The sequence below is a fragment of the Protopterus annectens genome, chromosome 8.part1 (genome assembly GCF_019279795.1).
Source record: "Protopterus annectens isolate FY-2018-M chromosome 8.part1, PAN1.0, whole genome shotgun sequence".
Lineage (NCBI taxonomy): Eukaryota > Metazoa > Chordata > Ceratodontiformes > Protopteridae > Protopterus > Protopterus annectens.
The window spans coordinates 154,654,020-154,678,358 of record NC_056742.1 but is presented as its reverse complement, the minus strand read 5'-3'; the positions used below and the strand labels follow the sequence as shown (position 1 = coordinate 154,678,358).

The window sequence follows — 24,339 nt, the reverse complement described above, 5'->3', positions numbered from 1 at the left end:
TTAGAACTCTGCTCTGCATTTCTCACCTCTGGCCTTTTGTGCCCTGTCTAGGATATCTAGAGCAGCCTTCTGGCTTTGCCTTGTGCTGGGCCACCTCCATCACTTACGGCCAGGTACCAAGCAAATATCAAAGTTAATTCTACAGCAACAAAATGGTACATATTTTACAATGTTTATAGCTCTAATTAATGTTCTACATGAATTGATATTATAAAGTGTCTCTTAACAATGAACGTCTTACCTCTGAATGACACTGTTTCAACAGACTGATAATTTTGTTGCATTCCTCTGTGTGTAAATGTGGGGCCAAATCTGGTAAATTTCCAAGTTAAGGTACTTCAAGAAAATACAAAGAAGCATTGCATAATCTTTGTATGTCAACATAATATCAGTAAGTCTGGAACTGCATTTCAGTATCCTCTACTATCAGAGTGCTATTGAATGCTATACAGCTCATCCACTTAAGTATTTGTAACTACTGTCACCACATGCATTAACAGCTTCAAAGACATGTCTGAAAACAAAAGACATACTTAATACAACACCAAGCTCCGGCATATTGCTTTTTGCCTCCACAAGATGTAGCCTACTGGTCTTTGCCCCCATATTGTGCAAAGTATGTGGCTGTGCATTACACCCGACCCCCCCCAAGTCTCCATTAGGCGACTCAAGGTCAAATGAAGGGAAGCCACCACCTATCCCACAGAAGAGGCATCCAGGTGATTATATACTCAGTGTTTCCTACCATTTGGTCCTTTAGGACCTGGGCTGTTGTTTTAAGTCAGGTTGCTACTGTTACAGGCAAATACTCTTCAACAGTGACATCAACCTGACCAGAAATGCAATTCACATTTAAATATATAAACATGTTTACACAATACATCAACATACATGAATATATATACATATGTATGAGCATGTGTGTGTGTATATATATATATATATATATATATATATATTGTTGTGTATTTCAGCTTATCCCGGTTAGGGGTTGCCACAGCGGAACTCCGGTCCGCTAATGTTTGGTAGTAGATTTTTACATGCAGAGTTACCAGCCCTGACACACAACCTTCAACGAAGGTACGCCCATTCACGCATACCTCCACACAGAAGACGTTCTAGCTGAGAATCGAACGGGACAAAGTCTTGCTGTGAGGCGACAACACTACTGCAGCACCACTATCGTGGTATATATATATATATATATATATATATATATATATATATATATATATATATATACACACACACACACACACACACACATATAGATATTTATATAAATATATATGTAGATGGGTCTGCTCACTTTAGTCAAGTAGCCCATACATTGACTGCAAAAGGTGGACAAACCGAATGCAGACATGTTACTATGCATGAACTGAGAAAGAACCTTGGCACATGCAATTTTCACATATCCACTGCTAATTATGTATACTAACTCTTATGCTGCACAATATCTGGGAAAAGGGAATATTCCCCTACCCGGGAGTTGTCAGTCTCACAGACCTGTCAACCATCTGGATGTATTGACCAAATGCAGTTGAGTACACAGATGTCCACAAACCTTCATTTAGACCAACTGTAGGACGCCCCTATATGTGTGTCCGTGTGTGTATATATTTATATTTATAAAAACAAATCAAGGAAGACGAAGGCGACCACTGTCCCAAAAGATAGTTTATTAAGTGCTTTCGTCCACAATATTCCAGGGCTTCTTCAGAAAAACATAGATATTACACTGAAAAAAATGTAATAAAAATCGTTTGGGGAAAAAAAAAAAAAAAAAAGAAAAAACATAGAATAACTATAGAATCAGCCATACAGCATTTATAATTCATTTGAAACATAATGCAATTCAAAACCCCTCCCTTCAATGAACATCACCATAGAAACTAACAGAATCCCAGTTAAGACATAATATAAAACACTAATATATAATTCTATACAATTTTATATTATTCATAACTTAACCAAATCTAATAAAAATTACTACATCACATATAAAAATACACATAAAAATACAATTAATATACTCTTTTAGAGCATAAAATATTGAGCTCTAAGGTTTAAAATACTACTTGCTTCATTAAGCCCAGACGTAGTAGTGGCATCAGTTATCAATTGCCACGTAAGCTCTAAAAACTCCACAAATCACTGGGCCCTCCCCTTTGTCCCAAATTCACCTGATCTAGAACTACAAATTTAAATCTCCCCAAAACTTTCTACAAAAAATACTTCCCCCTCTGCTATATATGGACATTGAGAACAATGTCTGTGTATTGACTATGTTTAAGTTGATTTGCAAGCATCAAACAATTACAGCAAAGCACTTCATTATTAAATACTCCAATTACAGTTCAGATGAAGCAACAACATTCTGAAACTAATTTGACAGAAAATCTTATCCACAGCAAATATACTATACAAAAAGTTTGTACAGGGGGGCATATGTACTAACTCTATAGTCACACAACCATGGAGAAAAGAAATAAAATCAATGCACACTGAATCAGTGAGGGAGCACAAACATAAAGTAGATGGGACACAACATATCACTGACCACTGCAATCCACACATACTCTGCTAGACTCACTTCACTAATAACTCCCAAGATACAGAATTACACCATTACATACTTTCTGTAGACTTCTACATTTTATGGGTTTGACCATTTGGTATTCAATCAAATGACATAGACCCATATACATCAATATATCTAACATACACACACACACACACATCTGTATACACACACGTATCATATTACATACACACACATGTATCTTACACACACACACACACACACACACAGATACCACAGAGGCAGTAAGGCCTCACCTTACTACTGTTTCTACTAGCTTCTGTTTTACTCTAGAACATGTAATTGTGCTGATAATTTTCTACTAACATTCTCAGAGTCCAAGTTGTGGGTGAAAAGGGTTACTAGACCTGGTCATCTGCCTGGTTAAAAAATGCCAAGCAAAATAAAGAAATGTAATACATTTCACCTTAAAAGTAACAGTTTAACATTCTGATATAAAAGCAAAGAGTTTTATTCACTTCAGAAATATAACTGAAATTATACATTTACTTTCTTTTACTGCCAGAAAGGCAGCATGTACATAATGTAAGAACTATCTCTTCCTGTATTACTGATTAATAGTATAACATAATGTTTTATTTTTATTTGTTTATTAAGCAAGGTTGTGGGCTGTAAGCTTTAACAATCTTTAGAGCTTATCCAAATTTAGATAGTACTAATATTTAGCTCAAAAGTATTGATAGTGCGCGACAATTTGCTTCATTAATCTTAGTGTTTAATAATGGAAGGCATTTTTTGTTTGTTTTTGAAAAAAAAAAGTCTCAAGGTAGTGTTTTGGTTTAAAGCAGGACATATTTTATGATACTTCCGCTAAAATATGTGCTGTTTGAACCTTATATGAGCAGAGAGTACTAGACCTGATTAAAATTAACTTTAAATGACCATAAACATTTTAAAATTAGTCTGCAACACTAAAAAAAATCTCACCAAAAGAACATTTAGGGCCTGTAATGATCATAGTGTTAATTTTATAAGTCATTATCTACAGAAGGAGGAGGCTTTGAGTACTGAACCACAAATTAGTTTGCTTTACTGATTACATGCAAATATAAGGCAAGCCACACACAAAAAGAAAAGTGCAGATCTATGTCAATGCAGGAGCTGTTATGCCAGACAGCACTGAAACTGTCTGCCATCAGACAAGAATTCATACAACTTAGCAAAGAGGGATCAAAGCAATAAAAGCATATCACCGTGTAGTTTCAAAAGATTTTACTGACTGCTCAGATCTAAATGAAGACAAGCAGCATACAAGTGCAGGTAAATAAATCATCACGGGAGGTCTGAAGCGTGAATTCAGAGTGAAATCTGCAAGGTACAATTTAATTAACTTTAGAAGGATATTGGTAAGAAGTTCAGTGGCAGTGAAAAGTACAGTAAAAAATGAAGTTTGAAACTGTGAAGTGAACAGTTATGCAAGTAGTTGCCACCCAGCAACCTTAGCACCTTAATGCATTAAATATTAAAATGCACAACTTTGTTTATTTGTTACTCAATCTTGTTTTAACTAATTTCTCCTGCCTCCCATATCTACACCATGTATTACCTCTAACAAATACTTATTTCTCACTCTTCCCGTCTTCCTCCTTATCCACTGTTTAAATGTTCCACTCTGACATTTGCTTAATGAGCGAGTGAGAACATCTCATACTTATAACATATCAACATGTTTCAATGATACGACAGGGCCTTCCCTGAGAACTGATAAAACTATCTCATTGGACTTTCCTGGTAAACCAATGTAAATAAATAAATAAATAAAGATGGAAATGCACATTCAAAACTGTTATGCACAATATCTGTGAGCAACAGCTTTTTATCAGAATGACTGCCTTGTCAATGTAAAAGTGCTCTATACATGGCATTGCAAATACAGCAAAAAATAAGAGAGCACTGAATTATATTATGTGTATGATGTAAAAGCAATGTTATAGGAGACAAATGTGGATAAAAATGAGCCTGAGAATTTGACAAATATAGCACTTCAGGCTGGACATTCAGAAGAATATCAGGGGCAAAAGAAAAGATGGTAATTACATTCAATGTGCGACGGCTCCAGCAGTGAAGGAAGAGGAAAAAAGGAACACAATGGTAGATCTGTGGTAGCAAGAGGATAAGCATTATGCTAGCACATACTTTTGTTGCACCTAAAATTACTGTATATAAAGCTTAGCTGAATTCAGGGAGAAATAAGCTTTAGATATGGAATATTACTTACGGGTAGGGACTGGAACCTGATCTGCAACAGTGGAGATGTATCATTGGAACACAGAAGGGAAATACAACAAAAGAGGGTAGATTTCTGAAGAAATATATGGGGCTATCTGGTATGGAAGATGTGAATTCTGAAGAAAGAATTTACATATTACCCAAAAAACAAATTATTTCATGTATTGCCCAGTTATTGTATTTTAAATGAGCATTTGAACTTAACTGAAAGCTTTCAGACCCATCCAATAACTTTATCAGATCAGATACAGATGCAAGGAAATGATGTACTGCACTGGTGCTTTCCTATTTATCTGTTAAAAAGACAGGAATTTAAGGAGTGGATAGTGGGTAAGATTTGTGAGTTATTAGGGAAGGCTGAAATGACTTTACAAGGGATATCTAGTGAGTGGGATAAAATAAAAATGGAATTTGAAAGCATGGTAGAAATATGAGAAAAAGATACAGGAAGAAAGTTAGAGATTAACCTTTGTCAATCCCTCTATAAAAACGTGTTGCAGAAGAAGTGGAATCTAGATAAATAAAAAAGAGCAACTCCAGAGTCCTAAAAAAATTTAAGGGAGTATTTGGACAGCATACATGGTTAGAAAAGTTGCTGCTAAGCAACTATTTTTGATAGATTCTAAAATACAAAACTTTCAGCACAGCAAGTTAGGCATGAGAAAGTAGAAAGAGTTTCAACCAAACTTGGTGAGCCTATGACAAGACAAATTCCCATTCTATTGTGGTGTTAGAGATATTTCGGAACATTTGTACACAGCGAAGGAATACAGAAACCATGAAAGGACACAAATGGAAATGTTTATGGAAAATTTAGTTATGCCAAGATTATAGGAATAAGAGGCTTGCCAAATAATAGCCGAGGTAAAAAGATATGAAATAAAAACAATGATGTATAATCAATCAATAAGGAAGTCTGTAAGAACAGACAATATTCCTGTGGAAATTTGAAGGTTAGGACACAAAAGAGTGATACCATCAAGAATACTTTGTTTAATAATATATAAAAAAGAGGGTGGGGATACACCACCGTGGAAGAAAGCAGTGGTTGCTTTATTACCAAAAGAAGATAAAGAACCTTCAGATCTGGCTTCATGTAGGCCCATTTCAGTTTTAAACCATGGTTACAACATGTTTATGTGTATATTAAGAGAATAGCAAAGATATTACCAAAATTGACAGATGTGGATCAATTACGGTTTTGTGAAGGGGGGCAAACATTTGATAATATTATTATACCAACGATGATCCAGGTGGAAGAAGAAAACACCAGTACTACTTGACAGTATTGATGAAAAGAAAGCATTTGATAGAGTGAGCTAGATTTTTATGTGTAGGGCAATGATAGCATTTGCATTCCCGGATACAAAAATAGCATTAATAAGGACATAAAAATTAAAGTAGGAAGGCTCATTTCTGACAAGTTGTGTTTTAACAGAGGAACCAGATGAGGATGTCATCATATCTTCCCTCCGTTACATGCTTTACATATAAAGCCATTAGCAAAAGAAATAAAAGATTCAGAAATCCTACGATATAACTGATGTGTAATCAACAAAAGTTAACCGTATTTGCAGATAATATTGGGTTGTACTTGAAATGATATTTTTTGTGTGTTGTGAAACAATTTGAGACAATTTCATGTCTTTTCAGGAGACAAAATAAATGAAGATAAAACAAAACCTACAGCTGTAAACTAAGCAGCCACATGTGAAGTGGTTAAGCAATATGCATACTTTCGGAGGCATGATAACATGAACTATTTAGTTGTGTGGATTAAAAAGGATTCTGTTATGGCAGTTTAGGATATGGGAAAGAGACTAAAGAGAAAAGAATATAAAAATTAAGAAAACAGAAGCTGTTGATTATGGATATGGTTAATAAAATGCATGCAGTGAAAATTATTTGTCTCTTTAATGACATATGCAGACCAGGAACACCTTTATCAACAAGAGAAATGTGGGAAGATAATAAAAAGTTAAATTAATTTACTTGGAAGGGGGAAAGGGCAAGAGTTAAGTAGGATAAGCAGATTATCTCCATAGAACAGGCGATTTAAGGTTACCTGATTTGAAGGGGTACTTTAAAGCTACAAAGTTAAGCCTCATAAACATAACTCAACAGAATGTTACAAATCAAAGTGGAAAAGGATGCTGATGAAAAGAGGGGTGTTTAAGAGTTGGAATCTAGGACTTTGGATGCAAATCCTTAACAAAATAGTAACAACCATACAAAATATTATATTTATAATGTAGCAGAATGTGCTCTTAAGTATTAAGCCACATGTGGGCAGAGATGTCAATAACTTTTTGCAGTCTAGACTTTAAAATAAGTTGTTCTGGTGGAAATAAGATTTGAGTAAAGGAGACCCATGGATGAGCCCTCAGGGACACTACTTGTCTCACACTTCCATCATAGCTCTCAACCTAAATATGGACAAATCTCAAGAGAATAAGGGACAAACTCAGAAATAATCAGAAACACTTCGTTGAAGGTTCTGCGTCAGGGCTGGCACATAAAAATCTACTGCCAATCATTAGCGGACCGGAGTTCCACTGTGGTGACCCCTAACCGGGAAAAGCCGAAAGACACAACAACTTTTTAAAACATTAGTACTGTTAACAGGCTAAGATGATGTGAAATAATATGCACTTTCTGAAGTAAAAGATGTTTATACTGCTAATTGTTATTATTTATTAAGTTTAACTCACCAACATGTCTCCAAAATTCACCAGTTTTGGGAGAGATTAACATGGGCAGAGCTAAAATCTATGTCAAAAATCAGGGACAGTTGAGAGGTATGACTTCCATTTATATAGAATACCTTTTCAAAAACACTTCCTCAAATGCGTACCTTCCATAAAAGAAATTATGCAGCTTTTAATGTAAAATTTGAGACTACCAAGATCATATCCCCTCTACAAAGCTGGATATGATCAGTGACCTCAGTTTATGGTCAAATTTTTAATCTTCGGCAGACACAAGCTTTAAAAGAAGTAATCAGGTTTAATCTTCTAAGATCAACACAACCATGCTGAAGGAAATTAGTTTTAAAAACCCTCAATGTCTTGTAATATTTTGTTACATAAAATATTTTCACATAATTTTAAAAAACGGCAGAGGAAGAGTAAGGGTTGTATTTATTCATCATCTCAGCATTCTCCCTCTAAGAGCATGAGAGGAAAGTAACCATGTTGTATGAGCAATTACAATTCTGCCTCATTCACAAGAATGAAGGCACTTAGATTACAAAAAAAGAACTGTTAAGTGGAACTTATCTGCTGATCCAATAGCTAACTTTTTTGGGAAAAGAGAAGTAAAGTTGTGTGAGGTGCTTGTTGTAACAGCAGAAATTAGACAGATTTGTAGCAGTACACTAACGGCTTTCCTCTTACCTTTGCGTTTCAGCAGTCCATTTTTTTCTAGCAGAACATACATTCTCTGGTAATTCAGTAACATTCTTCTGCTACTGAGGCCTTTAAACTGAGGAAATATTACAAGGAAAATGCATTTCGGGGATTCACTCAGAACAGTACAGCACAAAGTTCTTCCACTGAATTGTACTGAATTTGGTACCACATGCTATTTATAACTAAATTTCTAAAAAGAAAAAAAAATAGCTTGCTGTTGTAAAGAAAAATAATGTACAAGACACTAATGAGAAAATTATGCACACTCAAGAAATGTGTTGCTGTGTACATCCAGAGAAAATACAAACGGTATGTGGAAACTGCAAAGTTAGAAATAGCACTCCACATTCTTTTAAAGTATTTTGAGGTTTAGCTCTACTCTGCAAAATGTGAGACAAAATAAAGATACTGATAAACTGACAATTTACAATTCTGTTTTTGGATATTCCATACACTTTAGATATTTTTTTAATAATTTTTACAAATATGTAATGCTACCATACATCTCAGTTTCTTAGCTCAAGAATTCTAGATAAAATCAAAACGTAATGGAGGGGGGAGAGAGAGAGACAAAAGCCCACAATCAGGATCATTTTTCAAAATTACTGTAAGTCACTTCAAAAGATAATAGAACCTTTGGCACCAATATGCATTTCATGAACAATAACAACTATTAAGCTCTATTGTTTGGCATTACGGATGAGCTATAATGCTCAGTAATTTATCAGAAAATCCTTTTTAAGAGGGATAGGGCAAACGTAAGAGGCAAAACCATGGACAGTTGAGAGACACGAGTTACATGTGAGCTTCTCAAATTTTCGCAAAAACATTACCATATGGGAGGGAAATAAAACTTCATTTGTGAGAAAGGACTATTGGCAAATGTTAAAATGACACAGTTGGCTGCATGCTTCTGTCCAGAGTGAAAGAACATAATATACGTACACATGAGTCTAACTGAAATTGCTGAAACCCCACATCAAAGATGAGAACATCGAAATCCCATATCAGCAAACCAGCAGAACGAAGATTTTCCCAGGGTAAGTAACCTGTTGTGTAAGGCAGTGAATTTTGCCCTTTTCCCAACTGTAGTGCAATCTCAGAGTTGGTATACTTAGTTGGGGGGTGCAGCCCCTCACCTGGGCGGTTTAGGTTTTATTTATTTTTGGATAAGTGGTTACTTACCCTGGGAAGATCTTCACTGTTCTGCTGGTTCACCAAAATGGGATTTCGATATTCTTGACTGGACGATCTCGTTTTCAATGATGTGGGGTTTCAATGATTTGAAGTAGACCCGTATACATACATATCTATATTTACTGTAAACAACCAACTTATTACAGCAACAAAACTGTTTTGAAACTGAAAATGGAAATTATTACATAGCAAGTGCATACATTTTCAGAACTGCGACTATATATGCAAACAAGGCTGAAGTACTGCTCTGCAGTTATTCCTCTGGGCAGACTTCAAAAGTCTGTGATAAACACTAACTGTATTAAACTTGTTCTTAAATGACAGTGCTGCAGAGTTATGGTCTACTGCTATCCGCTCTCTCTGGCAGAATGTGGAGGTTCTGCCGGTAGCAACTCCATCATAACTGCCTGAAAATATGTATATTTATGTAACCTACTGAAACTTAATGAAGGTAACCACTGGCCCAAGACCATTCCTCCTAAGAAAGGCCTCATTTTCATGCTTTATGTCAGAAACACAGGCTTGTCAAAACATTTTATTTTCCAGAGACATGGGATTCACAGATGTAAGGTTAGTGATCATGACAGCTGAAAGAAGACTACTGATTGTGTTTAGAGGGAAACTGTATGGACAACACCTCATGAAGGCCTAGAGGAACTGGATAAAGTCAGACCTGACTGGAATAACTAACCAGTAGGAAAGATGCCTCTGGAGCTGAAATACAGGATTAATAAGTACATGTGAGCTCCATGTTTTCAGACTCAGGCTTCAAAAAGCATGTGAAAAAGTATACTTTCAAGAAGTATATGGTGTATGCATATGGGGAACTTACCTTTGAAGTCACACACACAAACTGCTTACAGAAAAAAAGGATACTAACTCCAGCCCAGTTCATAGCATCATCTGAATTCATCTGCAAAGAAATGTAAAAAGTCATTCAAATTCTTATGCATGTAAATAAACAGTCCACACACACAAACTTATATGGATCCAAGTCATTTCACTGAAACTCATTTGCTTGACCCAATGTCACTGAAAATTAATTTCACTGAAAAAAGTGAAGAGGTCTGTGCAAAGTATCTGATGGTCTCATTTATTATTACGGAAATGAGTCTATCACAGTATGAGTGGACAGCAATGGACAGCATCATATTGTACTCCTAGATTTGGAGATGACTGTATTTTTGTTCCGGCAATGATTCACGGTGTGTGGTGTTTTTTTTTTTCTTTTCCCAGAAGTTGTGCAAACTTGGGGTTATTATATTTAAATATGAAGGGGTGTTGGAGGGGCAAAGCCTCCCATATGTTGGGAGCAGGGGCACTTGCCCCCCCACACCACATACACATTTTTATGGTATTTTCATTGTGAAGTAAGTTTTTAGTGAAATGCGCTTGACCAAATCAGTTTCACTGAAATTACATGGACCCATTAATGTGTATGTGTGTGTGTGTGTATGTATATATATATATATATATATATATATACACACACACCACACACACCCATACACATTATATATATATATATATATATATATATATATATATATATATATACACACAAAAAAGTATACAAGTTTGTAACTATGCAATGTGTGTGCGTGTGTATACATATATATATATATATATATATATATATATATATATATATATATATATATATATATATATATATACACACACACACACACACACACACACACACACACACATATATGTTAACATATATACGTCTAAACAACTGTCTTTATGTAAAGCATCATAATTCACAGAAACTTAGCTAAACTGTTTTTTACATCTTTACTGAACTACACTTAAGAAATTTGCAAACTTACATTTATATAACAGAAAACAAACCATGTTACCATGTTCACAATTACAGATATTATACATCACACAAATTCTTGTTATGCAATTATCAGTCTAACATTACACTGATTCATCCCTGGCTTCCCTTAAACCTCACTCCTGCAAAATACTATTTTGCAGGAATTATTCCCACATTTTTGTTTTTTTTTTCCATGTAGTTTGCTTCTACAAGTTTCTAAAGATCCCACTTCCAGTTCTAATACTGAAACTTAGCTAAACTGTTACGAGTGTGTAAATAAGTGTAGAAAATCTAAATTTAATTATTCTGTTGAAACAAGGAGCAGCTTTGAAAATGAAACTAAATGGATGTGTCCCCCCACACACACACAACTTCCTGCAAAATACTATGTTAAGTTATTTGAAGTTAGAAGTATGCTTTAGAGGAAGTTTTTTTTTATTTAAAAATGCACTCCAGCAGGAGTTAAAGAAGAAAGGTCTTCTTTACCTAAGGAAGGCAGGGTGATTTGTCTAAATGGACTGTAATAACAATTTCACAGTGTTGACTAAACAGATGGCACCTCTCTGGAAAGCCTTCCAGTACTGTGACTCTTCTTTATAAAGTTAAGAGCGCAGCTGTTCAAACCATTAGATGTTGCTCTCCTGGGGTGGGGGGGTCTGACAGTTTATCAAGCTTGGAAGTACACAGTTTCACATGGACTGCAGGTCAAACGTGAGGCAGCCTGCTTTCCAGGGTAAGGGATCTCATGTCTATAAGCTCTGCCTGTTCATCTTTTACAGTTGTTAAACTGTCACAGAAATCAGAAAATATGTAGCTCTTCAGTTAGAGATGATAATTGAATCCAGCACCAATTGGCACTATTTTTCTGCAGTTTGCCTTTTTAAAACTTCTTCTTTATATTTGACTGTGCACTAACATAACTGTCAGCAGCATCAATTTTCAAAGTGTATTACCAAATTTCTTTAGAAATGCACTATTCTTTTTCAAATGTTTGTGGCTGGTTATTTATTAATGTATTCAAGGGTAACTATACCAAGCTGCTGAATTTAAATTGTTGGCCTCTACCCTTCAAAGACAGAGACTGGTTAGTGTGACAGACCACAAATTACTTAAATTAAATATATGGAGTCAGAGACAAATAGCTAGAACATTCACTTAATAAATCCTAGGATACTTACCATAAAGCTACATCTGTAAGAAAAGGTCCATCTGCAGGAACTGATACAACTGTAGCCCAGGGTGCGTGCTAGTACTGCTTGCCATATGAAATCTTCCTAGGCTGTCAGCTCTGTCTCACATCCCAGAGAGCATTGCTCCCTCCTGCCGCACTTAAAATCTGAACTAGGTGAAAAACATCTGTATGGAAAAGACAACACTGGACAAGGGGGGGTGAATGGACAGCTATTTCTTTCAGATGGACCACTTCTCCCTGATCTAGCATTATGGTAAGTACCCGTAACTTTCATATCCGTGTCAAAAAGATCCATCTGCAGGGATGGACAGGCAGAGCAGAACCCCCAGATTACTTTCCTGGGGCAGTGGTCCTTGCGGAGTATAAACTCAATTATTGTGGCGTAGAAGGAAGACCTAGACCAGGAAATGACATCAAGCTTACAGTACTTTACAAAGGCATTTAATGATGACCTAGTAACTGTAGTATTCCCAAAGGAAATTGCAGAGATAGACATGTCTGGTATAAACTTCCATAGGCAGTGCAAGAAATTAACATCCTTGCTATGACAACAACAAAAAAAGTTGGAAGGCAGTCAAGAAAGGCATTACGTAACTTTTTTACTCTTCTGATATTTGGAAGAGGAAACAAAAATATGGTCATCTTTGTAGGTGGTTTGCATCCTGACTTGATTTCTGTCTAGATAGTGTCAAAGTTGTCTGTGAATAGCCATAAGGTGAAGGAAATGCTTAGAACATGTTGGGTAAGGTACAGGAGAAGTACAGAATGGTTCAGGATCAATTTGGTAACCACCTAGTCATAAAGGACAAATCTGCACTTAAGGAGACTCTCTTTATAGAATGAAAAATATGAAGGTTTAACAAACAGGGCTTGGAATTCACAAATCATTTTGGCAAGTGTGAAAGACAAATTACGTTTTCCAGGATACAGATTTTAAACCCGCATGTCTGAAGGAAAAACAGTACACTTCTCCAGCAAAAATGTCACAATGAGGCACTGGCTCCTTGAATGGGGGCCTTAAAGGAAACAAGCATTTAAAAAAATCATTACACACTTTGAGAAAAGCCAAAGTCATTGAATCATCTCCAATATGACAGTTGAAAACTAAGAAGGAACGTCTGAAAGATGAATAATTGAGACCTAAATCAAAACTCTCAGAGATATATTGTCAGAACTTGTGGGACCAAGGCTGAAAAAGGATACAAACCCTGTTTCACAACCCAGTACTAAATCCCCTTGTATCTTTATTTTGTACATCTTTTTAGTGAATCCATTTTAGAACATGACATAACAGACACCTCATTATTTGAAAGGATTATCCAACCTAGCAATTAATATAAATGGAGCAACCAACCTGTCTGCTTGACTACACTGAGGTACAGATGGTACTTCCCTGACAGGTTTGTCACAGAAGCATCCTGTACTGAGAAAAACTTGAGATGATGAAAAAGCAGGTAGGGTTTCAGGCAACAGAATCAAGTTTGCCTTAACTAAAAAGAAGCAATCAGGATGACTACAGCCTTGTAGGGATTCACTTTCTGAGTGAAATTTACTGCCAGAAGAAATAAAGATAAAACATAGAGAAGATCCTGTGTTACGGGCTTCACTAAGGCATCGTGAGTCTAGGGAACAGTATACTGTGAAAAATTAATCATAGCATTTTTTACTGGATGGGCATGCAAGAAGGTCACAGAATGGCCTGCTTCTCTTTTAGAAAATTCTTCTTCTTACAAAACAGACTCAGTGACCACATCTATGGCATCAGGAGGCAGTGAGTTATCCTGTCTTCTAGACAGCTGACTTCTTCTGGAAAGTAAAATGCTGAGAAATAATGGTCATTCTAGACGGGCCACTTCTACAAAATAAGGCAGGAATGAGTTCTGCCCTGCTAGAGGATGTAAGAAACTAATGCCAAATTTTCCAAATGAACAGACATCCCTGGGGAAAGACAGGCTCAATATGGACCAGTGGTCTATCCTGGTTGCATAGGTCAAGATTGTTGCTGTCCACCCTGGTTTTGACTATGCCACACCTGAAAGCACTGATGACCACTGATTCTGGACCAGGGGACTTTGATGGACCCCAAATGGAGAGAGTTATTTGGACTCAGTCACTTTTATTCATTGTGGCTGCACAAGCAGAATCCTCTGCATTCATGCAAATGAACAGGATGGAAAGCACAAACATAGTCCCCCAAGATGCAAGGGCTTGACTCTTCTCTTTCAGCCCAGTCACTATCCTGATTTTCTAACAGGCCAACAAGTTATACTATCAGCAAAACATTACTTAACATGTTTTCATTTACTTTTCTCATACTGCCAATAAAACACTGCCTTTATTTTTGCACTCTTACAATTGTTGTGTGCAGTTTGGGCTAACAAGTGACAGCTAATAAAGTTGTTAACTTGGATACAACCTAATCAGGCTCTCTGCGGACCTCAGCTCAGGCCTTTAATAAAGCAGCCACCTAAGAAGGCTCTGGGTATAAAGAAACTTTAGATATCCCAGTGGCTTCCACAGAAGTTAAGTCTATAAACAATTTGCCAGTTTTCTATTCTAAACATTTTGTCTCCCTCATTTTGAAAGCAGTTTTAACACAACACAATAAATAGTGCACACACAGATACACACTTTCTCCTGCAGATATACACACCATAAACAAGCACTGTGCTGAGGTACCAGAAACTACATTTGGTTTCCATGACAACATAACCTCCACTTTTTATGATCCTAACAACACATTGTTGGAAGGCTGCTGGACAGTGAAACATTTATTTATGGTTTGTTAACCAGGCTAAGTATGACAATCCAATGTGTATCTTTTTCAGCCATGATCAGTCAGTGGTATAATTATGCATTAGAAACAATGGAAATTGTACTAAAGGTTATATTGAGTTGGTTTAGATGAGTTTTTCATTAGTATTACGTACCAAGCATCTAGTTGTTCAAAGAACCTGCAGTAATTCATGCAGCTGGAATAGCTCAACTTCTTGTTCAAGAAAAACATGGGAAAATAGCTAAGAAAACATTTCAAAATTTGAACGGGATGAATCCAGTAATACACTTAGATTTTGATCCTAAGCACACTGTAAAATAGATTCTAAATCACACATACATTCTAAACCAAAATATCAAGTAAAAACAAACATTAATCACCACGTAGAGCGCTATAATTCAGAACTCACATTTATATAGAAGTATCTCCTGATACCAGGATAATAATCTTCAGAAATAATACTCAAATGTTAAGTATTCTTATTACAAAGAACAAGGAAAACAAAAAAGTGAGAACGGTACAAATGAATCATAAACCTAAAAAGTAATAATGTAAGTGTGGATGGCAGATACAGTGAGTAAAGTACAGAAGGTTTGGTGACTTAAGAGAATGGATCGAACACAGTAGTAACAGTAGAGGTAATGTATATGTGCAAAATAATGAAGTGTGTAGTTGCTATGCTAGTTCTGCAACAGGATTTTAAGACAAATTTAGATCAATAAGTACTTAAACATCAGACAACATCCAATAAAAAAGCATGTATTAGTAAATTGTGTACTTTATAATCAAATAATAATATGAAGATTTCCACATGAAGTCAAGTTTTAGTTTAAGAGATGATCCTGCCATAATCTCAGGCATGCCCTGCCAGAAACAATACAATTCCCTGAAAACTATTTTATTACTGATATTCCACAAAAAAGTTAAATGATACTTGAGCAATAATCTTACAAAACACCATGTTTTTACATATACAGCTGAAATGCATATATCTACAATGTTACTAATTACAATTTATGTTGGCAAAACAAATATAGTTAGTATGGAAATCCCCAAGATGAAGTATAATGCACAGGTGGTCCAGGTACTTTGATTTAAAATTACGTTTTGAAGTTTTCCACAAGAAATTCTTACGGAATACCACCTCTAAAAATCATTGTTAATCCTACATAATAGAATATCTGGAAAGCTATTTAGCCATGGGCAGACACCATCTTAAATTGTTTTACACATTTTTTTTATTTTACCTTTACTAGTTACAACTGTCAGATACCTTTTCCTACAGCTTTACTCTTCCAAAATGTGCCCTGTCTAGGAGCATTGTAATTTTGCCCATAAATATAGCAATAATAAAAAGAATTGTTGAGCATTGTATAATGGTGTATGATCCCACATCTTCCATGAAAATAGGATATTTTTACATTTATTCAGGGCATTATACGATGAAACTTAATAAAATAATTATTTTAACTGCAAATGAGTTATTCAACACTCATTTACACGGTTTTGGTAAACGCACAGTCTAGTTCAAGAAGTTTAAATCTATTGTAATTACGTAACATACATCTAAAACCGTTGTTTTATAATTTATAATGCTGTTAACATTCCATACATACAAAACTGAAATAAAGGGTTGTTACATAAATATGAAGAGTCCATCCATATGGCTATTCTGCTTAATAGTCTTACAGAATGTTCACCTTCACTGTAATCATTCTGTCTTCTAGTAACATATATCATAAGATAATGGCAATACGAAGAATTTAATACAGGCTGCATAGCAATATAATAATTATGCTGTAATATAGAGACAAAGGAATATATAAAATAGCAACCATGTGGAACAGCAACATTTTGACATTTTTTTTTAATCTTGAGGACTATGAAAATGTGTTAAACCCGTAGCATTAAGCAGGATCACATTAGAGGTCTTCTTATTTTTACTATTATTATATATTCTCACGATCACGAAACACACAGAAATGAATAGCAATTAGAGCCACCTTAAACTCACCTTTACTTTCCAGTTTATGTTATTCTCTTCAGCTCAGACCGCCCACAGCCAAGACAGCCGGTTTCGTCATATTATTGATAAAAAATCAATGGCCACTGTATGTTTTCCTTTAAGCTTTGAGAACCAATGCAAATACAGCGATGGGACGGAAGTGTAACCCCCTACAAGACGCATAAGCGTAACCCTGGATGGCAAAACAACGTCACTTGACTTTTCGTGTTATAACGTTGGGTAGATAGATTCTGCCTTCGGGTTTTCCCATGGTCGTACGTACCACTGTATGAGTGGCTGTACCTAGCAATTACGGTTTTGAGTGGTTAGTTTAAAGTGAGCTCACTTTACCGCTCTGTCAAGCGTAGTCTTTTGTAAACAAAAACTTTGGATCGCTGTGCGTTTACTGTGTTTTTTCGGTAAGTAGTAATGTATACTTATGTTAATTGTATATAATATATGACGTTGAGTTTTGCGTGGTTTGTTTTAATTTGCTGATGTTAATAGTGCATTTTATCCTTTCATTTGTTCAACAATTAACCATCTATTAGTAGCTAAAATGCAGAATTTGATCCGTGTCTTTTCGGGCGATAGATAACTATGACTTTTTGTAAATAATTGGGTATTTAATCTACCTGTTTGCAAAGTAGGTAAGGCTGCCTTTGCTGCACTTTCTGGGACCAAGTAATTATTAGAGAATCTGGGGTACGTAACCTGGGTTCAGTTGACTGAGATTATTTCTTTTGGTGGTGTATAATCATTCGTTCACCACTCAAGTCGGATTTGGCAGTATTATTTAAGTGTCACTGCCTAGTAATTGTTCAGCACCAAATATAAAAGTTATGGGTCTGAGCGTATTTATGGGCGGCTCTGGGAATGCAACTTTTTTTTTATTTATTTCCTCATGAGGAGTAGACAGTAGTGTTAAGATAGTAATGAGAGTAAACTTAAAACATCAATATCTTTCCTCCAATATCCTTGATTCTTAGGGGCATTCTTGATTTTTGGCCCAACATGATGCCCTTCTCATCTTTCAGTTGGTGGTTTTTGTGTGAAAAGGTAGTGGATTTTAGTCACTAAGTGATGCCAGTCGTTACAGGTGCAGATTTTTTTTGCTTCATGTAATAAATGTTCAAGTTGTTTTAGCTTGCAAGTTTGAGTAAGAAGTGTCCCCTTTTCTGGATACAAGATAGTGGGAGCTTTGGTGTATATTTTTGCTTTGACAGTTTGTGTGTGTTGATATATTACTAGGAAGAGAATATGACAGATTATTTCCCCACAACCATTAAGTGTTGTCTGATAAAGTTACCCTACTACTTAAAAAAAATAAGTAAAGCTTTGGCTTTACAAACATCATAATGGAGCACAGTCTTCTGATATGGTCCCTGACCCAAACATACCTGAACAGGTTTGGGCTGAAATCCATTTGTCAGAAGCACCTCCTTTGAACAGGTTGTTGTGATTGATTTGATGCTTTGAATTTGCTATCATGATGAGGAGCACTGAATCACATGGGGGGAAAGTGCTGGCTTATCTCCAGTAAAGCCTACCTTCTCAGGGTTCTATTATTTAAATCATGACAATTCTGCATAATCTGAATGCCTTTTGGACTGTGTGTATATTGGTTCAGTGTAAACAGTGGAAATTGTGTATGTTTGTACATTGCCTTCAGTATGGTGATCAGAATCCTAATGCTGTCCACAAGCTCAAATTATATGGAAACATAGTTTAAGCTGTACAGCTTTCAGTGTCTTGTTGTGTTCTGCAGTTTACTTGCTAAATGCATTAGTTTACTAGTTTTTTTAGATAATTTTTAACGGGATCCAGATCTGGTATTTTATTAAATTTTCCACTTGCATATATTCATACCACCTGTTGATAACTAATTGTACTGTTTCTGATTCATTCCTTTCTAAAACACTTAATGCTGTGTCTTGTATTAGATGTAATTTCAGGTGCTTTGATCTTTGATTTTGCCATAGCTTGTCAGGTTGCATCTTATACTGTCTGGGTGCATTGACTGACTGACGTCCTTGTGGCTACAGCCTTAGATTGATTCAAGCTATTGGTGGATTCTCTAGTGTAGGGTTTAGTTTCTAACAGGAATTATCTATTTAAACATTCCTAATTTGTGTTTAGAAGATTTGTTGGTGCCCGTTAATGTTTCCAGTGGATCATGAATCTATGCACATTCTGAGGAACTATTGTTTTTAATGTTTGGTTGCTTCTATGCTGGCAGACTTATTCATGCTTGAGCACTCTTATGAGGATTTGTCATATTTATTTATTTATTTATTGCATTTGTTAACCGGGAAAGTCCACTGGGCCTTGAAAGAGCCCATTTTCAGTGGAGGCCCGGGGAGAAAAGCTCCACAAGGTTACATAACAGTGTACAACAATTTACATCACTAGTAAGTATTGATATGCAACAATTTACATCAGTAGTAAGCATTAACATAGGAACATAGAGCAATGAATATTGACATGATTTGTACATTTTGACAGATTATAGAGATACATTAAGCCATCAGGTTTACATTCAGGAATAGTCAAACAAATGGTACAGGTGATATATGTATTTATTTAGACTAGATGCTTATGTAGGCTACAGGAGAGAGGGAGTTCAAGTGACAGTTCCAGAGATGGAATTAGTTGTTTTGATAGGTAGGGTGCAGGAGCATAGCCAGAGAGAAGAGAGGTGTAGTTTCAGTGACTTTTTTTTTTTTTTTTTGTATTGGTGGCAGATTTGGCAATCTTGTTATAGCAGGAGTTAAGTTTTGTTTGTAGGTGTGACTGTAAGTTTGTAAGGATAGGGGCACCATATAGGAGAGTTGGGAGCAAGAAGGATGAGGCTAGGGCTATCCTAGTTGAGTTGTTAAGGAAGTAATTTTGTCTATACAGGGCACCGGGCTTTTGATGGTTTTTTTTTTTTAATATTATTATAGATATCAAGGTCAAATGTTAATCTGTCATCAATGAGGACACCCAATAGTTTGGTGCTTGGGACAACTTCCATGGTAGTATTGTTTTGGGAATGGATTGAGAGAGGTTGTTTGTCAGTATGGCTGGATTGTGTGGGGGTAGAAAACTAGGAGTTTGGTTTTATTGGGGTTAAGGGCTAGGTGGTTTTGGGACATCCATGTTTCAGTAGAAGTAAAGGCTTCTTGGGTAAGATGTTGAAGAGCAGAGGATATCCTTTGCATGATGACCCATAAGCACTTCAGAGTACAGTAGATTCCCTCTTTTCTGGTCTTGCTGGGACCAGACCTTAGGCTGGTTAATCAGTAAAAGCATACAAAATAATGTTTATAGGTTATAAATCAGCTGGAATAACAAGATTTGTGTTCATATTCCATTAGAAAAATACATACTAAGGCTAAAACTTAAATATCTGTCATTTATTTAGCTCAGAGGAGGCAGAAGTGTTCTTTTCTGTTGAATTTTGCTAGGACTACAGCAGAAATTTGATGGCTGGTAAAAGAGAGGCCAGATAAGGTGGGTTCTACTATAGTTCTTATTTTTGGCTTGTTTAATTTTCGCTTTATTGTTTCAACTGTTAACATCTACTGGCCTTCAGAAGGTTTGGTAGGTAGAACCCCATTTTGATGCTTTATATATATATATATATATATATATATATATATATATATATATATATATATATATATATACACGGACTTTCAAATACATCTGAATCGGACATTTTATAGAGAAGGCTGATATCACCTTAGTAAGCTGTAAGAAAAAAATATAGTTTTAAGACATTTAGTATTTAATATTCTTTCAGACACTAATATTTTTCTAGTGAAGAATTATGCTTTTTTGAAATATTCATGTTGCATATTTGAAGACTAAAAGATGCAGCATTGTATTTGGTGGCTTAGTTCGAGGAATTAAATGATACAATGATCTCTTGGATTGAAATATTCATGTTGCATATTTGAAGACTAAAAGATGCAGCATTGTATTTGGTGGCTTAGTTCGAGGAATTAAATGATACAATGATCTCTTGGATTGACTAGGTATGCCCTTTACTCTTAGATGGTTTATATAAAACATTTTTTGACATTTTGTTAAGCTTGTTGTCAACTGCTGTTCCTTGCCCTTTAATAGTGGTATTTTGTATGATTTGACCATTAATTTTGAAACTATAATTTGCTGTCTTTCTGCCAAGTCTTATGATACATTTACTGACGTTAAATATGTGATCAGTTCTACTGTACAAGGTAATTTTAGTAGATTGTCTTGGAGAACGTCAGCATTGTTTACTGAACTGACTACATCATTATACACATTCATCACTGGTGCATTTGGCTGTCCAAAGACTAGTTCCTAGTCTTGTTTCTGAGAAGTATAGCTTGAAAAGAAATGAAATTAAAACTGATCCCAGTAGAACATCAGTGTTAATGTGAGGATAGATCTGTATCCTTTTTCAGCCTGATTTGTTGTTTCCTATCTTGTAACCAGTATTTCACCCTTTTTTTTATCAAACCAAATTCTTCTGTAGCAACATTTTGAAATCAGTCTGCATGATTGGATGGATGATAGGAATTTTTCACCAGGAATATGAGAGTCTATTTAATGGGGTGGCACTTTAGTCTCCTACCTATGCTGAGTGACATGATTTAGCTTTTTGATCTCTTATGATCATGAACTTGGCAAGAACCCATAACCGTTTTGAACTGTTTAATGACGTGATGTTAATGCTTTTTGTCTCTTATTCCCTTATATTGAATAGCACTCAATGCTTTAGCAAGGTCATTGAAACAGTATGCAATCTATCCTTCATTAATTGTCACCACATCAGAGAATGCTTGAGGATTCAAACAGCAAGATCTCCCATTAACCCGTTCTGTTTCATATCTAACCGAAGTAGCTCCCCTGTGTCATTTTGGATTAATTCCATTGTGAATCCGATTGTACATCAGTTGCTGATCAAACTGTCTCCCCTGTGTCATTTTGGATTAATTCCATTGTGAATCCGATTGTACATCAATTGCTGATCAAACTGTTGAGTCTAAACTTTGTTGTGATAAGCCCCATTCACTACCACAGCCCGATGCTATATATCGGCTATCTGGCCACTTAGCATTTACTTTAACATGACTGATTAGGCTTTTCTTTGTTTTGTTTACTTTGCCTCCAAGTATTTTTTTTTATGTTCCATGGATCTTTAGTTTCTAAGTTTTTTCATATTTGTAATTATATAACAGTTTTACCCACTACTTTTTTCTGTTTCATGACATGTGTGAGAAAGCTATTCTGTCAATGGCTAACAATAAACCCACCACTAGATATTGTAACTTAAACAAAAATGAAAGGTCTGCTTTGATAAGTTTGAGTAATAGGAGGGACTTGTGGCTCATGCGAGTGGACAAGGGCAGTAGGTTGATTATCATATATCAATATGTGGAATCTCTTCAGACTATTTTGAGTTGCAAATGGTTCTATATCACAGGAAGTGTTTCAGTTTTTGTATGTTTAACAACCTAAATTGTCTGTTTTGTTTCGAATTCCCAAATTACATAGTGGGGTTCTTTTGCCATTCAGACCCATATGTTCTGTTACACTACCTTTAGCTGAAACTATCTCCATGTTCTTGGATTATATTTTAAATCCTTTAGTTCAAAGCTTGGAGAGTTTTATATTGGATTCATGGCATTTTCTAGAATATTTGAATAAAACATCCTTTGATGGGGAATATATTGCTATGTTCACTTTAGCTATAAAATCCTTTTATACAAGCATACCTATTAATGAAAGGATGGATTTTTTGAGATGGTTTCTCAAATACGTTTGTTACAGTGCTGACACTCTTAGTACTATTTGTCATCTAATGGAACTAATGTTGGAAAATTATTACTCTATTTTTAATGGGGAATATTTTTGCTAGAAATAAGGAGGGGCGATGGGAGCCACTGTAGCTCCATCATTTGCCAAAATTATCATGGGCTGGTGGGAGACTCGGTGTTTGAAACAGATTGCTTTCTTTACAGCTCATGTAAAAACGCTCATGTAAAAATGTGTGAGAAATTTGTAGACTATTTGTTCTTCATTGTAGACGCCAATGAGGAAGAGATCTGTAGTTTTATTGTATATGTCCAAGTGACAGATTTTTGTCCTTTACCTTGGGTAATGTCGGTTTGAGTGCACATTTGTTTTGGGCATCACCCTAGGGTGGGACATGATATTGAAGCAGTTTAGCAGTCAGGTCTAGGGAAAAGATTGTTTTTCCAACAATTATTTGCATTTTCAGAGTGTACAGCCTTATTACATGAAGAAAAACATTCCCAGGGGACAAATGATCAGTCTGTGGACTTGACAGGTCATGATGTGTCCTTAAAGGGTATTGAAGATGTTATCAAGCTATTTTGTGACAGGGGTTATAGGCTGGAACAATTATGTAAGACAGTTGAATAGATTATACCTAAAAGGTTATCTAATTTTCCTCCTAGTTTGTCAGGTGGAGTATCCATCAAGACTTCTAAAAATTTAGATTCTAAATTCGACGTTTAGTTTTTGTTTATGTATGACAGTAGATGATGCCAGCATTAGAGAAATTGTACAGGAAAATTGGAGGATCCTTAAGGGTAATTTTGAAGTTGGGAAGGTTGTTGAACAGCCCAACTTTATAGTTAAAAAAAAAAAAAAAAAAAAAAAAAAAAAAGCTAAAACTATTAAACAATTTCTAGAAACATGACATTAGAATTGCATTCACACCTTCCAATAAAAAGCGAGATTTATATGCTTTAACGAAAAAAGACATAAATGACGCTTTGCATAAGCATTCCACTGTTTGCACTTCCTTTAAAAAATTTATTTTTCTGTTCTTGAACTAGTCCCCAAAGTTCGGGAGGGGGGATTACAAGAATTATGTACTTAAAAGGGAGACTTTTGGCAGTTTAGAATGCAGGCAGACAAACAACTAGGTATAAATGAAAATGTTTGCATTAAATACTTTCTTGAATAATAGTTGATGTGATGTATTTTAAGATAAGTAGGACACACTGTTAGTTAATATATAGTCACTCACTTTAAGAACTGTATACAGGTGGATGTTATTTTTGTAGTTCATTCTGATGAAATCTTTGGATGAA

At 35.5% G+C, this 24,339-nt stretch overlaps 2 protein-coding genes across 2 annotated transcripts in view; one reads left to right on the top strand and one right to left on the bottom strand.

Moving 5' to 3' along the window:
* CMC2 (C-X9-C motif containing 2) overlaps nucleotides 1-17,374 on the bottom strand; it is a 263,654-nt gene extending 246,280 nt beyond the window's left edge. The window contains exons 1-3 of the mRNA XM_044081801.1: nucleotides 17,252-17,374; nucleotides 10,318-10,354; nucleotides 242-312 (exon numbers count right to left, since the gene is read on the bottom strand). Of these exons, the coding sequence (XP_043937736.1) occupies nucleotides 242-312; nucleotides 10,318-10,354 (108 nt within the window). The 5' untranslated portion in view covers nucleotides 17,252-17,374. The remainder of the gene's footprint in view (nucleotides 1-241; nucleotides 313-10,317; nucleotides 10,355-17,251) is intronic.
* Nucleotides 17,375-17,463: 89 nt separating this feature from the next.
* CENPN (centromere protein N) overlaps nucleotides 17,464-24,339 on the top strand; it is a 668,201-nt gene continuing 661,325 nt past the window's right edge. Inside the window, exon 1 of the mRNA XM_044081800.1 lies at nucleotides 17,464-17,661. The gene's annotated coding sequence lies outside the window, so the exon portion shown is untranslated. The remainder of the gene's footprint in view (nucleotides 17,662-24,339) is intronic.